General features: G+C 37.0%; 1 protein-coding gene across 1 annotated transcript in view; it reads right to left on the minus strand.

Moving 5' to 3' along the window:
* Positions 1-18,561, minus strand: part of TMC1 (transmembrane channel like 1) — a 202,955-nt gene that overhangs the window by 41,552 nt on the left and 142,842 nt on the right. Inside the window, exons 12-15 of the mRNA XM_063636643.1 lie at positions 4,562-4,706; positions 3,727-3,921; positions 980-1,159; positions 694-855 (exon numbers count right to left, since the gene is read on the minus strand). Coding sequence (XP_063492713.1) covers positions 694-855; positions 980-1,159; positions 3,727-3,921; positions 4,562-4,706 — 682 coding nt within the window. The remainder of the gene's footprint in view (positions 1-693; positions 856-979; positions 1,160-3,726; positions 3,922-4,561; positions 4,707-18,561) is intronic.

An 18,561-nucleotide genomic window follows, 5' to 3' on the forward strand; every position in this document is an offset into this window, starting at 1 on the left:
CTGACACAAGGGTTCCAAAGATCCATGGGAGAAGTGTGGGTTCCCAAGGTCGTGCATTCACTCACAGCTTCCCTGGGCATAGGAGGATCCCTTTGCTTCATATCACTACCACGTGGGCTGTCACCCTGCCTTGCTTTTCTCTGCTCTCCATGGGTCAAATTGTTTCCTTGATTAGATCCAATGCATGTACCTGGATGTTTCAGTTGAAGGTGCTATATTTACTCAACCCTTCTATTCCTCTCCATGAGAGCCACGCACACTAGCTGCTTCTAGTCGGCTGTCTTGGCCACCCCCTAAGACTCTATTTTTGTTTGTTTGTTTGTTTTGTTTTGTTTTGTTTTACAGCAAACAAGTAACACTAGAGTTCCATTTAAATATTTGCTTTGGCCTGTATCTAAATCTAGTGCTTTATTATAACACAGATAGTAAACATCTCTTTGCACCATTTTCAACTATCCTTCCTTTATATACAACTATAAATGGGGCATACAAATAGTATTTACCTCAAGGGATAGATCTGCAAACAGTGTGAGATAATATACATGAAATTCAGAGCCAGTACACAGTCAACATTCAACAAATCTTAACTATTTTTACTAATAAGCAATTTTTAAAAAGCCAATCTTATGGAAGATATATTGACTCTCTTTTTTTAATCTACTAATTGCCATACACTTCTGTTGGTGGCATTACCTGTCCCACCATTGTTTCCCAGCAAGGTCCTCGAGGTACATCTGCAGGGTGAACAAAAAAGGGTGGTCCAGTGCTATTTTCAGAGAATGATGCATTGTAGGCCTTGATCATATTGGCTTCCCAAAGGGTAATATTGGCCTTTACTAGCTTCTCTTCTTCAATCTAGAAAGCAAAAGATAGAAACTAAAATGAAGACAACAGAGATTTCAAAGGCATTTCTGGCAAACTTGAGACTGGGAATTGAACAACACTCTTACGGCAAGGACAATCCAGAAACAAGGCTTACCTTGTTGTTAATCTCATCCATTAATGCAAGAATAAATACGTATAAATTGCCTAAAAGAAGGGCAAAAATGCGTCCCAGTAGCCATTTCAAAGCGATGAGAGGATGATAGTCTTCTAATTCGGCAAATAAGTCAAACAATGTTGGACAGAACATCCCTAGGAGGGACATAACCATGTTCATCTACAAGGAGGCACAAGGGAGAAACTAGATTAATGGTGTTTAAAGTTATTATTGCTCTTTGCCAGAATTTTGGAAGAGTCTGAGCTAGGCTTCTTTGATCTTTTTTAAGGCTAAAAATGATTATTTTATGCACGTTTAGAATTTGATCTCAATAAAATGACAAGGACAATATTCAATTCACATTCTCAAGATAGGCATGTGACTGAGTGTGTGTATGTGCCAGTAGTAACAGTCTGTTTCCTGGTATAGTGAGGGCGGCAATTTACATCAGTCTCTACACAGAGAACACATATTGTTCTATGTAGTAACTGATTCTGATATGGTGATGCACTTCACAACAAGATTTCCAAATGAAATGGAAAATGATCTGCTTGAGGAGGAGGTTCAAACTGAAAATTCTAATCTGACCATCATCAGCATATGGGCTAGTTTAATCAGTTAGAATGGATGAATTCCCTGAGATGGGCCTAGGCCTAAATATTGAATTTTGGCAAACGTAAACTTTTAAGGCCAGAAACATAAACACATAAAATGAGTTTTATTAAAGGAAACAGAAGACACTCAGAGAAATAAATGGAGAACACATGACATAATGTTATGGAAGCCAACGTAGAAAAGTTTCAAAAGTGAAGGAATGGGCTATAATTTCAGAGACAAGAGAATAATGCAGGGGTGGGGAGAGTGGGGAGAGAGAAAGAAGAAGGAATAGAAACATGAAAAGTAGGAAACATGTGCTTCTTATTTCCTGGATGTTTGGCAACATTATGATGATATTATTTGGCTAAAGGAAGTAAATAAAAAGAATCCAAAACATGTACTACTTTTCTAATGGGGAAATATCGATTTTAGGTAACTCTGGTGACTATCTCCTTTCCCAAATACCCGGCTCAAACTGTCACCACTAAACATTTCCTATTTTCTCCTGTGGACTTCGTGGTGTGAATAATTATAATAACTACCAGACTATATTTAGAAAACAATTGCTATTAGATTTTTGTCATTTTTATTAAAACATTATATAAGTATGACCAACAGGATCCAAATCTCAGCATGACATAATACAAAATCAGCATGCTATAATTTTAGACTAATGCAAAGAAAATTTGGCTTATCCTGTGCAATCTTATGCAAGGCAAATTTAAATATGGTTTCATCAAATTTGTAAAGTTACTCATGAATCTCCATTATTACCTTCATTGGCCCCTAGGACTCAGAGGGTCCCTAAAATAGATGTTAAAGAGGTTCTTACAAAGAATAGTTATTTTATTGATAATCAACTACCCATCCTTTAATATGGTTTATTTATACAAAAACATAACCAATATAAATAATGGACCAAAGCTGCATGATAATGTTACCTCCATGTACTCTTACAATTATGAGACCATTTTGAAAGCAAATTTAGTAAATGCTTTGAGGTGTTCCTCCATTTTTCATTTTAAATAAATAAAAGCCCTCTGCTAACCTACTTATATTTTACAAGTTTTTATGACATGACTGTATATTAAAGTCTTTAAAATATCTAGTCCCATCTCTATTGGTACCACTTCTGAAATACTCAGAATGTTATTTGGAAACTTTTTCTGTAAGTAGATTATATCATTTGCTGTCCAAGATTTTTAGAAAATTCTATGCTTATGAAGACATATTTTAATTCTTTTGATATATACTGTTCTGCAAAAGTTTCAGTGTGGGAAGTCTACACTTCCCACAGCCTAAATCTGCACATACTTTGAAAATGCCCAAGTTCAAAATGACGTCATATCATACACACAAGCATTTTATGAACGGGAACAGACTCTAGCAACAACTCATGACCAGTGGTTTTCTCATTCTAAATGATCTATGTCTAATCTCCTTTCTCTGATTCACTAAATGGGCAGATACTCTAAAGGCAAACTACGGTCATAATGTTTAATTCCTGGAAAAGAGCTGACCTTCTTCACTTGAATAGCATTTAGAGGGAGAAAAAGTAAGGTACAGGGCAGGAGGAAATGGAGATGGAGATGTTGCAGTTAGGCTTCTAATGAAAACAGAGGGAAGCCCAGACATGCCCAAAGGTGGAGAAGCAATCTGAGTGTTTCCAGTGAGATCAACATAGGAATCAGTGGCTTTATCATGGCTGCTTCAAAAAGTTCAGGCAACAATTTGATCTTTTAATGACAGATGAAGGATTTGCAGAGAAAGCAGCAAAAGCCTTGGACTCGAAGTCAAGATTCCTAGGTTCTCACCCTGACTCTTCTCCTAACTCTGTGATCATAAACATATAATGCAATCTCTTGAGATTCATCATTCCCATCTATAAAACATAATGATTGGACTACGTGTTTTTTAATATCTTTTCTGACTCTAACTTTCCATCATGTCACAAAATGAAAAACAGACAGTCCAGATTTAGAAATAAGACTAGAATAGAATGGAAAATGTGCAACAGTGTTGGTTAACTGTAAGGGCAGGATAGGGGATAGGTAAAGTGTGGCCTTTTTAAATGTTCCGTCAAAGAAACATAACCCACAAAAGAAACAAATGTCAGGTTCTAAGCACATAAAAATCATGCAGAGACGAACTTCATTTTTTTCCCACCACCCAAGGGTGTCAGGATCTTGCTGTGCAAATTCCTGGGATCGCTTCACAGCCCAAAAGATGAGGTATCCACTCCCTCCAAGTGTTAGAAACACGAAGAAGTTAGCCAGAAACCTCAGGAATCTGATCAAGTGGACGTTTTCTTCTACTTGGGCTGCTTTTTCTTCTGTGATAGCTTCCTGTATCCATGCAAAAAACAAACAAACAAAAAACACAAAATATAATATCTTAGCTACATTTTAAAAGTATCAAAACCTCAAAAGTTATTTTTACAATCATCAGAATGTGAGGAATGACAATGTAAACTAAATCTGAGATTCCGCAAACCAGGTGAATATTGCCAACAAATGATGGCAAGTAAGAGACAGAAGGAAGAATTCTTGCAAACTGTGATTGCTCTAATATTAGGATAGTCTTCACTCTAAAAATCTTCATTCCAGTGAATTAAAAAAAAAAACAACTACAAAATAATGTTTTAGGGTCACTTCAATATTATGCTTATTCCTGTATTAATTAGTGAATATTGTTCTAGTTTTAAAAATATCTCATTCTGATTACTCATGGTCCTATTTCAATCTAGTAACATTATTTTATTACCAGATTTAGAGAAGAGAAGTCTTTAAGGAATAATAGTGCTGTTGTGGGTCATGGAAGATTTTCCAGTTATAATCAGAACCATGGCAAGATCTTGGTAGACAGAAATCATGAGTTAATCTTTCTTGTAAATTGTCAAGATACTGCACTAGCTGGACCAGATGAAATGCCTCCAATTTTCTCTTAGAAATACAAATAGCAGGCTTTTGAACTTGGTGCCTCTACCTTAAAGTTCATTGTGATAGAATTAAATTTGTTGTCTGCTGTCTCAGGATTGCCGATCAGGTAGTCCCAGCTGGTAAAGACCTTCCAGCTGAAATTGAAAGTGTTGTCATCTCCACCTCCATCATCACCAATGTTTTTGGTCATTCTGCAAAAACAGGAAGTTTAACCCAACAGCCAGAAAAAGTGAGATAGGGGAAATAGAGAGCAACAAAACATGATCATGAGTGTTGAAGTGGACAAGCAATAGCGAAAAGACATATATTTTATAACAAGTTTGTTCTAATGACCAGAAAATAGTTTCTTTTTAAATTTTATTTTTGTTCAATTGTTGAAGTTATTCACTTTCTAGGCCTTCAAGATTAATAAACTACTAAGCACTGAATATTTGAATAATTCAACATGTATATAAAAACATATTTTTATGTGTTTTGTTAAACTGAGATAATTAGTTCTTAACCTTTGGTAGGACAAGAATTTCTTTAAGAATATGATGAAATTTATTGAATCCCTCCCCAGGGGAAAAGAAACATATGTACTGACTTTTACATTGCTCCACACAACTTTAGTTGGTTCCCAGACCACCTGAAGCCTCTGGATGGATTAAACCAGGCAAAGAAACTCCTATGTAAATTTTAATTCCCCCTAGAATCTCATCCCAAATAGAGATTACATTGAGTACATTAAATTTCCATCTACTCTACAATTCTTGAATAAAAATCAACATTTTTATAAAACCTTAATGCCAAGTGGTTTTATATGTATATATGTGATTTTATACATATTTTAATCAGTAATTACATGTGTGTATATATATATGTGTGTGTGTATATATATATATATGTATTTGCATGGAGAGCTTAAAATGCATTTACTCACAGGTTTATTTTAGTGGTTAGAGATCTATATCCTATATACTCCACTTCCTTTTTTCCTTTCACTATAAATAGCAAAATTAAAATTTCATATGACACAAATTATAAAATGGTCCCATAAGGTTTTGGTTTTTAAAATATTATAGTCATATAAACCCCAAAGAAGGAACTGGCACAATGACATAAAGCTGACGTTGTAGGTTGACAGGTATCTCTAGATCATCTACATTCCCCCTCTATTAGCCACACTTATCATGGAGGCTCATACATTTTAAATAGGCTAGCATGTAAGGAAAAATAACAACAGATCATTATTCCTTTCATCCATCTACCACTTTACCCTTTGCAAATGGTGATTGTGTGTGCTTTCACATTTGTTCTCTTTAAAATCTCAGCAAGAAGTCAAGGTAGTTACTCTCCTTTTTACAGATAAGGAAGCTGAAGCTCAAAGGCATGAAATAATTTTCTGGACATGATCCAGCAGTGAACCACAGACATAAGTCAAGGGCTCAGATTTTCTGACTTTGCTCCAGTGCTCAAGCTAGGACACCATGAGGTATGAAAAGCCATATAAAATGCTTTTTTTTTGAGGTCAAAAAGGGTTGAAAGCAGAGATTCCCTATGGTTTAACCTAGGAAGAAAATGACTTATTTGATTAATATGCCACTATCCAGTTTTTGCACTGTCATTGACCAAGGGCAGGGCTTCAAGTAAAAATGGCCACTTGGCAGATAAGTCTTGAATGGAGTTTTATCACTGGCAAAGTTTTGAGTGGAAGACAGCCTCCCAGGGAAGGGATCCCAAACTGAATGAGCAGACTGGGAATATCTAACATGTGTGAAAGGTGTGAAAGGGTGTGAAAAGAAGTGGAAGACTGAAAGGAATAAGGAAAGATGCCCAAGGCAAACCTGCTTGCAACACATTTTTATTGAGATATGGCCATGATAGCTATAAGCTCTACTCTTTGTCTATAGAGCAAAATATATACAAGTTTATGAAAACTGCTCATTTTTTAAGACTGCTATCATTTTCAACCACCTTATCTGAGAAGCAATCTCAATACATCACTTGCTTTGCCAGGGGAGTTAGCAAAGGCAATTCTAGCATATATGTTGTTGCCTAAGGTGGTTTTTTTTTTTTTTTTTTTGAGACGGAGTCTTGCTCTGTCGCCCAGGCTAGAGTGCAGTGGCGCGATCTCGGCCCAATGCAAGCTCCGCCTTCCGGGTTCACGCCATTCTCCTGCCTCAGCTTCCTGAGTAGCTGGGACTACAGGCGCCCGCCACCATGCCTGGCTAATTTTTTGTATTTTAGTCGAGACGGGGTTTCACCATGTTAGCCAGGATGATCTCGATATTCTGCCTTGTGATCCACCCACCTCAGCCTCCCAAAGTGTTAGGATCACAGGTGTGAGCCACCGCGCCTGGCCTGCCTAAGGTTTTTATACTGAATTTCTTGACTTGGACCACAAGTTTGCAGCTCCATTTATACCTGAGGTCATTTGATTATTTCATGGGTGCATGTGGAGGTTTTTAACAAATCAAATAAATGCCTCTTTAAATCCTAAACCAACAGGGTCACTATAATGTAGCCTCTGCTAAAATGAAAGTTGAGAAGAGGAAGGGGATTGAGAGGCAGGTAGGAAACAATTTTCTAGAAGCCCACAGGATAAGACCACACAAGACAAAGAAAATTACCATAAAAGCAATACTAAACAACATGTGGAATAGTTCTCTCTTTTCCATGGTTTTAGTTACTTCTGATCAATTCATGGTTCCAAAAATACTAAATGGAAAACTCCAGAAATAAACAATTCATATTTTAAGTTTTACGATGTTTCGAGTACTGTGACGAAATTCCTCACCTTCCCACCTCACCCTGCCCAGGATGTGAATTCTCCCTTTGTTTAGCGTGGATGCATCCTGTGGATACAATAGTATACCCATGTTGTTAGTAGTCCTCTCAGTTATCAGACTCACTATTACAGTAAGGCAATGCTTGGGTTCAAGTAACCCTTATTTCATGTAATACTCTCAAAGTGCAAAAGCAGTGATGCTGGCAATTCAGATATGCCACAGATAAGACTTAAAGTGCTTCCTTTAAGTGAAAAGGCAAAAGTTTTTGACCTAATAAGGAAGGAAAAGAAAATCATACACTGAGGTTGCTAAGATCTACAGTAAGAACAAATCTTCTATCCATGAAATTGTGAAGAAGGAAAAAGAAATTAATGATAGTTTTGCTGTTGTACCTCAAACTGCAAAAGTGATGGTCACAGTGTGTGATTAAAATTTAGTTAAAGTGGAAAAGTCATTAAATATGTGGATAGAAGACATGAAAAGAAACACATTCCAACTGACAGCAATAGAATTTGCTATCCTTAGTTTTAGGTATCCACTGGGGGTCTTAGAACATACCCCTGAAGACAAGAGGGTGATACTAATTTAAATTATTTTTCCCCCAGATAATTTTTTTAATTATTATTTTTTTCTTTCCAATTTTTATTTTAGGTTCAGGGAATGCATGTGCAGGTTGCTTACATGGGTAAATTGCATGTTGTGGGGGTTTGGTGTACCAATTATTTCATTATTCAGATGATGAGCGTAGTACCCAATAGATAGATTTTCAATCCTCACCTTGCTCCCACCCTCCATCCTCACATAGGCCCTGGTGTCTATTGTTCCCTTCTTTGTGTCCATGTGTACTCAATGTTTAGCTCCCATTTACAAGTAAGAATATGAGGTATTTGGTTTTCTTTTCCTGCATTAATTCACTTAGGATAATGGCCTCCAGCTTCATCAATGTTGCTGCAAAGACATAGTTTAATTCTTTTTTTATGGCTGCATAGCATTGCATGGTGTATATATACTACATTTTCTTCATCCAGTACACTGTTGACGGACATCTAGGTTGATGCCATGTTTTTGCTGTTTTGAATAGTGCTGTGGTGAACATATGAGTACATGTGTCTTTATAGTACAATGATTTCTACTCCCTTGATATTTACCCAGTAATTGGATTGCTTGGCTAAATGGTAGTTCTGCTTTAAGTTCTTTGAGAAATTTTCAAACTGCTTGCCACAGTGGCTGAACTAATTTACATTCCCACCAACAGCATCTAAGTGTTCCCTTTTCTCCGAAGTCTTGCCAGCATCTGTTCTTTGTTTGTTTGTTTGTTTTTAACAATAGTCATTTTGATGGTGTGAGATAGTATCTCATTGTGGCTTTACTTTGCATTTCTCTAATGATTAGTAATGTTGAGTAATTCTTTATATGCTTAATGGCCGTGTGTGTCTTCTTTTGAGAAGTGTCTGTTCATGTCTTTTGCCCATTTTAATGGTTTTTTAGGGTTTTGTTTGTTTTGTTTTTGCTGGTTAGTTTAAGTTCCTTATAGATTCTGGATATTAGACTTTTCTTGGATGCATAGTTTGCAAATATTTTTCTCATTCTGTTGGTTGTCTGTTTAGTCTGTTGATAAATTCTTTTGCTGTGCAGAAGTTCTTTAGTTTAATTAGGTCCCACCTATCAATTTTGTTTTTTATTGTAATTGCTTTTGGAGTCTTCTTAATGAAGGATTTGCCATATCCAGAATAGTATTTCCTAGGTTTTCTTCAAGAGTTTTTATAGATTAGTTTTAAAAACTAAAAATTTATAGTTTTAGATTTTACATTTAAGTCTTTAACCCACCTTGAGTTGATTTTTGTAGATGGTGAAAGGAAAGAGTCCAGCTTTGATCTTCTAGATAGGGCTATCCAGTTATTCCAATGCTATTTATTACCCAGGGAGTCCTTTCTCCATTGCTTGTTTTTGTTAACTTTGTCAAAAATCAGGTTCTTGTACGTGTGCAGCTTTATTTCTAGATTCTCTAACCTATTCCATTGGTCTATATGGTGGTTAATATTAGGTGTCAACTTGATTGGATTGAAGGATGCCTAGATAGCTGGTAAAGTATTATTTCTGGGTGTGTCTGTGAAGGTGTTGCCAGAGGAGACTGATGGTTGAGTCAGTAGACTGGGAGGGGAAGACCCACCCTCAATGTGGGTGGGCACCATCTCATCAGCGGCACGGTGGCTAAAACAAAGGAGGTGGAAGAAAGTGGGGTAAGCTGGCTTGCTGAGTCTTCTGGCTTTCATATTTTTGCTGTACTAGATGCTTCCTTCCATCCTCCTGCCCTTGGATATCAGACTCCAGGTTCTTCAGCATTTGGACTCTGGGACTTACACCAGTGGTTTGCCAGGGGCTCTCAGGCCTTCAGCCACAGACTGAAGGCTACATTGTCAGTTTCCCTGTTTTCGAGGCTTTTGGACTCAGACTGAGCCACTCTTGGCTTCTTCGTTTCTCAGCTTGCAGACGGCCTGCCACGAAACTTCACCTTGTGATCGTGTGAGCCTTTCTCCCTAATAAGCTCCCTTTCATATATATATATATTTGTATATGTATTTATATATATGTATTTATATATATTTATATATGTGTATTTATATATATTTATATATATATGAAATATATATATTATATCTTATTAGTTCTGTCCCTCTAGAAAGCCCTGACTAATACAGTGTATGTGCCTGTTTTTCTATCAGTATCATGAGGTTTTAGTTACTGTAGCCTTGTAGCATAGTCTGAAGTCAGGTAGTGTGATTCTGATGCCTCCAGCTTTTTAAATTTTTTTTACTTTTTAGCTTGTGATAGCTTTGGATATTCAGGGTGTTTGGGTTCCATATGAATGTTAAATAGTTTCTTCTAACTCTAAAAACTGTTATTTGTATTTTGATAGAAATAGCATTGAATCTGTAAAGTGTTTTGGGCAGTATGGCCATTTTAACAATATTAATTCTTCCCATCTATGAGCATGGAATTTTTCCATTTGTTTGTGTCATTTCTGATTTCTTTAAGCTATGTTCTGTAATTCTCATTGCAGAGATTTTTCACCTCCCTGGTTAGCTATATTCCTAGATATTATATTCTTTTTGTGGCTATTGTGAATGAGATTGCATTCCTGGTTTGGCTTGAGCAATATTGGTGTATAGAAACGTACATTGGTTTTTTATTCTGAAACTTTGCAGAAGTTGTTTATCAGATCTAGGAGCCTTTGGGCAGAGACTATGTGGTTTTCTAGGTATAAAATTATATTGTCCACAAAGAGAGATAGTTTGACTTCCTCTATTCCTATTTGCATGCCTTTTATTTCTTTCTCTTGCCTAATTGCTCTGGCTAGGACTTCCCATATTAAGTTGAATAAGTATAGTGAGGGTGGGTATCCTTGTCTCGTTCCAGGTCTCAAGGGTAATGCTTCCAGCTTTTGCTTGTTCAGTATGATGTTGGCTGTGAGTTTGACATAGATGGCTCATTATTTTGAGGTATGTTCCTTCAATGCCTAGTTTTTTCAGACTTTTTAACATGAAAGGATGTTGAATTTTATCCAAAACCTTTTCTGCGTCTATTAAGATGATCATGTAGTTTCTGTTTTTCATTCTGTTTACGTGATAAATCACATTTATTTATTAGTGTATGTTGAACCAACCTTGCATCCCAGGAATAAAGCCTACTTGATCATGGTAAATTACTTTTGGGAGTGCTGGTGGATTTGGTTTGCTAATATTTTGTTGAGGATTTTTGCATCTATGTTTATCAAGAATATTGGCCTGAAGTTTTATTTTCTCATTGTGTCTCTGCCAGGATTTGGTATCAGAATGATGCTGGTCTCATGGAATGAGTTAATGAGGCATCCCTTCTCCTCAAGTTTTTGAAATAGTTTCAGTAGGATTGGCACCAACTCTTCTTTATACATCTGGTAGAATTTGGCTGTGAATTTGTCTGGTCCAGGACTTTTTCTGGTTGATAGGCTTTTTATTACTGATTTAATTCTAGAATTTGTTATTGGTCTGTTCAGGGTTTCAATTTCTTCCTGGTTCAATCTTGGGAGGTTATATGTTTTCAGGAATTTATCCATTTCTTCTAAGTGTTCTAGTTTGTGTGCATAGAAGAGTTTGTAATAATCTCTGAGGGTTTTTTGTGTTTCTTTTGAGTTGTTGGTAATGTCCTTTTTGTCATTTCTGATTGTGTTTATTTGAATCTTCTTTTTTCTTTATTAATCTAGCTAGTGGTCTATCAGTCTTATTTATACTTTCAAATAGACAACTCTTGGATTTATGTATCTTTTGTACGGCTTTTTGTGTCTCAGTTTCATTCAGTTAGGTCTGATTTTGGTTATTTCTTATCTTCTGCTAGCTTTGGGGTTGGTGTGCTCTTGTTTCTCTAGTTTCTCTACATGTGATGTTAAGTTGTTAATTTCAGATCTTTCTAACTTTTTGATGTGGGTGTTTAGTGCTATAACTTCCCTTTTAAACTGCTTTAACTGGGTCCCAAAGATTCTGGTGTGTCATGTCTTTGTTCTCACTAGTTTCAAATAATTTCTTAATTTTTGCCTTAATTTCATTGTTTGCCCAAAAGTTATTCAGGAGAAGGCTATTTAATTTCCATGTAATCATGTGATTTTTAGAGATCCTCTTGGTATTGATTTCTATTTTTATTGCACTGTGATCCGAGAATGTTGTTGGTGTGATTTCAGTTTTTCTTAATTTGTTGAGAATTGCTTTATGAGGGAGCGTGTGGTTGATTTTATAGTTTGTGCCATTTGCAGATGAGAAGAATGTATATTCTGTTGTTGTTGGGTGGAGTGTTCTGTAGATGTCTGTTAGGTCCATTTGGTCATGTGTTGAGTTCAGGTCCCAAATACCTTTGTTAGTTTTCTGCCTCGATAATCTGTCTAATACTGTCAGTAAGGTGCAGAAGTCTCTTGCTATTATTGTGTAGTTATCCAAGTATTTTGTGGGTCAAGAACTTATTTTATGAACCTGGGTGTTCCAGTGTTGGGTACATATACATTTAGAACAGTTAAGTCTTCTTTCTGAATTGAATCTTTTATCTTTATGTAATCCTCTTCTTTGTCCCTTTTTGATTATTGTTAGGTTAAATTCTGTTTGGTTTGAAATAAAAATAACAAGCTCTTCTCTTTTTGTTTTCTGTTTGCTTGATAGATTTTTATCAATTTCTTTATGGCTTGATGGATTTTTATCAATCTCTTTATTTTGAGCCTGTGGGTGTCACTGCATGTGAGATGGGTCCCTTGAAGACAACATATAGTTGGTTCTTGCTTCTTGATCCAACTTGCCACTCTGCCTTTTGAATGTGGCATTTAGCCCATTTACATTTAAGGTTAATATTCATATGTGAAGATTTGATCCTGTCATGGTGTTGTTAGTTGGTTGTTATGTGGACTTGATTGTGTAGTTGCTTTATAGTGTCAATGGTCTATGTACTTATGTGTGTTTTTGTGGTAGTTGGTAACAGATTTTTATTTCCATGTTAGCACTTCCTTAAGGACCTCTTGTAAGGCAAGTGTGATAGTAATGAATTCCTTTAGCATTTGCGTGTCTAAAAAGGATTTTATTTCTCCTTTGCTTATGAAGCTTAGTTAGGCTGGATATGAAATTCCTAGTTGAAGTTTCTTCTCTTTTCGGATGGTGAATATAGGCCCCAATCTCTTCTTGCTTGTACTGCTTCTGCTGAAAGGTCTGCCATTAGTGTGATGGGTTCTTTTTATAGATGCCTTTCCCTTCTCTCCAGCTGCCTTTAATATTTTTTCTTTTGCATTGACCTTAAAGAATCTGAGGGCTATGTGTCTTGGAGATGGTCATCTTTTATAGGATCTTGCAGGGGTTCTCTGAATTTTCTGAATTTGAATGTTGACCTCTCTAGTGAGGATGGGGAAATTTTCATAGGCAGTACCCTCAAATATATTGTCTAACTTGCTTTCTCTCTCCCCCTCTCTTTCAGAGATGTCAGTGAGTCATAGGTTTGGTCTTTTTTACATAATTCTATATTTCTTGGAGGCTTTGTTCATTCTTTTTTATTCTTTCTTTCTTATTTTTGTCTGACTGAGTCAATTTGAAGAACCACTTTTGAGCTCTGAGATTCTTTCCTCAGCTTAGGCTGTTCTGCTCCTGATACTTCCAATTGTATTATGAAATTATTGTAATGGGGTTTTCAGCTCTATCAGATCAGCTTGGTTCTTAAAATGACTATTTTGTCTTTCAGCTCTTGTATTGTTTTACTGGATTTTTAGGTTCATCGTATTGGGTTTTAACTTCCTACTAAATCTCAACAATCTTCATTGCCATCCAGACTCTGAATTTTATGTCTGTCATTTCAGCCATCTCAGTCTGATTAAGAACCATTGGTGGGGAGCTAGCATGGTCATTTGGAAGTGAGAACACACTCTGGCTTTTTGAGTTGCCCCAGTTCTTTTGCTGGTTTTTTCTCATCTGTGTGAGCTGATGTTTCTTTAATCTTTAAAGTTGAAATTCTTTGGATGGGGCTTTTTGCTTTTATATTCTTTGATGCCTTTGAGGGTTTGACTGTGATATAAGTTGGGTCTAGTCAACTGGCTTCATTTCTGGCTGATTTCAGGGGACCTGGGCTCAGCTCAGCACTCCTGGACTGTGTGCTGTAACCCGACAGTACAGGACCAGGCACATAGCTTTGTTCTCTGGCCTCTCAAGGTTAAACACCTGCTGTGCTGAAGGAGCTGAAGTGTTTCCAGTCTGTTAACAACAATGCTCCATGAGGGTTGCCGGCAAAAGTGCTTTGTCGGGGCAGTGGCAGTGGGGTCTGTGCTCATGTGTCCATGGCAGCAGAGCAGCAGGGTCCATGCATATCTGTGTATTGGCAAAGCAGAGGGGGGAGGCTGCAGGTGGTTGTGTGCAGGTGGAGGCTTGTCTACAGAAGCTCTCCAACAGTTGGTTGGGGTCTGCCAACAAAGAAGCTATGGTGATGGCCTTTAGGAATTGCCCCAGTTGGACATCCAAACCTGTGCTGCAAGTGGGCACAGCCTGGCATGAACCTCAGGAAAGGCTGGCAGACAAGAGAGGCACTCAGATCAGAATGGCCTCATTCCATGGGCAAGACAGCCCTACTCTGTATTGGTCTGACAGTCAACAAAGGCCAAAGCCTACAGGGGCATGGTGGGTCTTCAGGGATGGTTGTCCTTGGCTGTGCTCTACTGCAGTCTTTCCTCTGCCAAATCCTCTGAACTCCACACAGTCTGGAGTCCTGTCCCTGGCAACTCTTCAAGCAGCTCTCCCTATCAGTTCAAATATCCATGGGGGTCATCGAGACTCCTGCAGCTAGAATTATGGAGGTCCATGGTGAGAGTGGGCTACTCCACACCTATTTAACTCTCCCTTCCTCAGGAGACACTCAGAGCCAGGAATGCGTCCTAGAACTCATTCGTGAGCATAGCATTCCAAGCTTCCTCCAACTTCAGCACAGAGTCTACATCCTCCCTCCATCCACTCTCAATGCCTCCCTTCTGAAGATCTACTTGGAGTGTGCCAATCTTCTTAATACCCTGGTTGCTCACTGGGAGAAGCTCTTCCTGGCTGCATCTTGTTAGCCATCTTGGCTCTTCTCAATTATTTAAAATTCTTGAGGATGAAGAAGCTGTAGCAAATATTTGACTGCACAGGATAACAACAACATAAAATTATACTACATTGGCCAAAACCACTGGTCATTTCTTTGTTTACAATATTTCCCCAACTGAGCACCACAGGCACAAGGACTTTATTTTGCTCATCATGAAATACCCAGGTACTGGATAGTTCTCTTAGATTACCCATTCTAGGTGCTCCACAAATAGTAATTAAATGAATGAATACATGAATTGTCATTCTAGAAGTAAACTTAGCACTGGAAAGAGCCTCACCAAGTAAATACATGCAGCATAAATTGCTTTTTTGCATGGCACAATACATATAATAAATGCATGCCATATATACTTGTTATGCTATCACTATTTAGTTCTGTCTTTGCCATTATGATAAGTTTTGACAATATCACCTCACTTTGTAAATAGCTGCCATTCATTGTGAACTGCTACTATCCTTATTAGTCCATGCTTGCAAGAAGACAGTTTTTTATGTTAAGTTTTATAATCTAGATGCAGTTCATAGAGCAGTAATATAAAATGGAAGGTGGTGACTTTATGTATTGCTTTTCCGCTCCAAGCATTTTTGAAACAAGGTCAACTATACTTTGAGGAAGATGAGATAATCATATGTTTTGTGGGATTTGCCAGAATATCACACCCTATAGGTCAGGTCCACTTACCCTTCCATAACCTTCTCTAGGGTCTGAAATTCATCATTACATACATCAAACATTATGACCTCCAATGAAAATATCTCTGAGAAGTAAAATATTAGACTGGGGTCTATGAGGCACTCTGACTGCTTTCTACTAAATAGATAAGGAGAAATTCCTTCCACAAAGAATAAAATTAATTGGGGGTGGGAATTTGGGGAGGAAAAAGAAACAATTTCAATGTTAAGAAATTAAGGATGTCAAGAGATATCGAAGATATTTAGGCAGAGTATCAGGTAGGTCATAACTGTCTGGGTAAACATGTACCAAAGAAGTGAAAAGAAAATGGACAAAGGCACTGACATCTAAGTAGAAGGAAGAAAATAAAGTCTCATTGATTTAGAAATGGTGTGTGTGAAGCTGGCCATGATTTATCTTGGAATATGCAAGAGTCTTACAGAACAAGGACTTGGTTTTGATAGGTTTAATTTTTTTTTAACAGAACGTTTGGTCACATGAGTCATATCAAGGCCATAAAACTCTAAGGGAATTTAACAACAGACAAGAAACTTTTTAATACAGAATTTTTAAAAATAAAAAGGCTACCCAGGATGAGACAGAGACATCAATCTATATTGATTATTATTATCATCAATATAGATGAATCCACATCAGAAATTAGAAAAGCTAAGTGCTGAAATTAAAGCAAAGTGTTCAAAGCTCAGTTCTGCAAATTACTGGGCATTTGAACTTAGTCAAATCCTCAAACTCTGCTGAGCCTTAATTTCTCCATCCATCCAATAAGAATAACTAATGTGTACTCAACACAGTGTATAAGATTGGTGGGAGGAACACCCTGGCCTATGTAAGGAGAAGCACAGTACAGAGAGGTGGCAAGGTGTAAGGGGTAGAAGATATCTTTTGAACTAGAAAAATCTAAATTCAAAGAGGTCTTATAGTCAAACGACCTTGTGCAGTTCATTTAGGATCTCTGAGTTTTATTTCATTATCTGTAAAATTATAAAACTAATAGCTACGTTGCAATGTTTAGGGATTAGAAGTAATGCAATTTAAACGGATTCATGAGAGATGCTCAACAGATGTTAATTATTATTATTTCAAGTATAAGTTATAATTATTGTTGCAGCTCCAGAAATATGGATGAACATACTGTCATTTTGCCAAATTTAAAAATATTTATCTGCATGTGTTCAGGCTGGTTTGCGATATATGTAGTTTATAATATATATCTCATATATATATAATATACATTATAGTCTATGTAGAAAAAAATTTTCACACCATTTAAGGGTTATGTACAGCACATGATTTAAGTATCCAAGAATATTTGTTAGTCCATTCTATGAGTATTATTATAGCCAGGATCATAAACAGAAAAATTATATCTAATCCCACGGAGCCCTGTGCTAGGGTTTCGCTGTTTGTCTCCCCAAATGTCATGTAGAGATTTGATCTCAATGTTGGAGGTAGAGCCTAATGAAAGGTGTTTGGGTCATAGGGGAAGATTCTTTATGAATAGATTAACGCCTTCCTTTGCAGGGGATAGTAAGTGAGTTCTTATTCTACTAGTTCCCATGAGAGCTGGCTGTTTAAAAGAGCCCAGCACCTCCCCATCTCTCTCTTGCTTCCTATCTCACCATCGTGATCTCTGCACATGCTGGTTCCCCGTTGCTTTCCACCGTGAGTGGAAACAGCCTGAATCACTCACTTGATGCAGAAGCTGACTCCATGTTTCTTGTACAGTCTGTAGACTGTGAGTCAAATAAACCTCTTTTCCTTATAAATTACCAAGCCTCAGGTATTCCTTTATAGCAACACAAAATGGACTAAAACATCCTACAAATAGGAAAAAGTCTTGAAAAAGCCTATAAGGATAAAATAGCTATGAGTTTCTTATTAAGACATGCATTCTCAAAATGATTCAACTGTTTCCAGTAGTTTAGCTGCTATAAAATAGACCAGTAAAACCCCAAATTTTTAGCTTAGAGAATTGTTTTTAATGGGAACAGTTGGGTTCTGATGTCAAGCCACCTTTACTTTGTGATATAAAACTTTACACTAATGAGGACAATATTTAAATCAGCTGATGGTTTCTATGTTGTGTAACTTTATGTTATATTGTTTTAATTTGCTTTTAATACTCATGTAACTATATTTATTATGAAGAATTCTAAGCATATGATGTGGTTGAAAATGTACATTGACCTGTAAAGAAAAGGAAAAAAAAGAAGGATAAAAGAAACGAATGAAGGGAGGAAGAAGAAAAGGGAAGGACTTAAAACTAAAATGATCAACCATCCTTGTTTGTTGGGGACTGAAAGGTTCCCAAATGCAAGACTTTCAGTTCTAAAATGAGGAGAGTCCTGGGCCAACAAAGTTAGTCATCTTATCTTAAAACTTCAAACTATTTTCTTGGATTTCTATCTTTTTATTTTCTGATTTTGCTATTAAGTAACTAAAAATAGATATTTGGTCCCATTTTGTGGATGAGTATGCAGAAGCTAACAGAATGAGTACAGTGAAAAAATCTTGATGTAGCCTAGTCGATTTTAGAACTTAGGTTCCCTTCTACTCCATTTGAGTAATGCACGTCATAAATCCACTCAAACTTATTCCAAGAGAATATTTAACTGGGATAGGAGTAGGGAGAGATGATTAATGATTCTGTACAAAGATTTATATCTCATCAATTCTTTTTCTACTGAGTACTGTCCCATGGGCTGATGGTGGGGTGAGAGCAGTGTATTGTTTTTGAGTTGTCTTGCTGTTGGGCAATGAATTTGAACTACTTGCTAACCAGGTAAGGAGCAGCCAAAGGCCCATGCCAGAGGGAAGGTTCAAGGCCACACTGGTTTGGATGGCATAACATGAATGACTTTGAGGGGGAAAATGTGGATTTGATGCCCTGCAGCTATCCCAAATGGCATCTTCGAGCAACTTTGAAAAAGCCACTACTTCCTCTAGAGCC

The sequence above is a fragment of the Symphalangus syndactylus genome, chromosome 3 (assembly GCF_028878055.3).
Source record: "Symphalangus syndactylus isolate Jambi chromosome 3, NHGRI_mSymSyn1-v2.1_pri, whole genome shotgun sequence".
In the NCBI taxonomy this organism is placed as follows: domain Eukaryota; kingdom Metazoa; phylum Chordata; class Mammalia; order Primates; family Hylobatidae; genus Symphalangus; species Symphalangus syndactylus.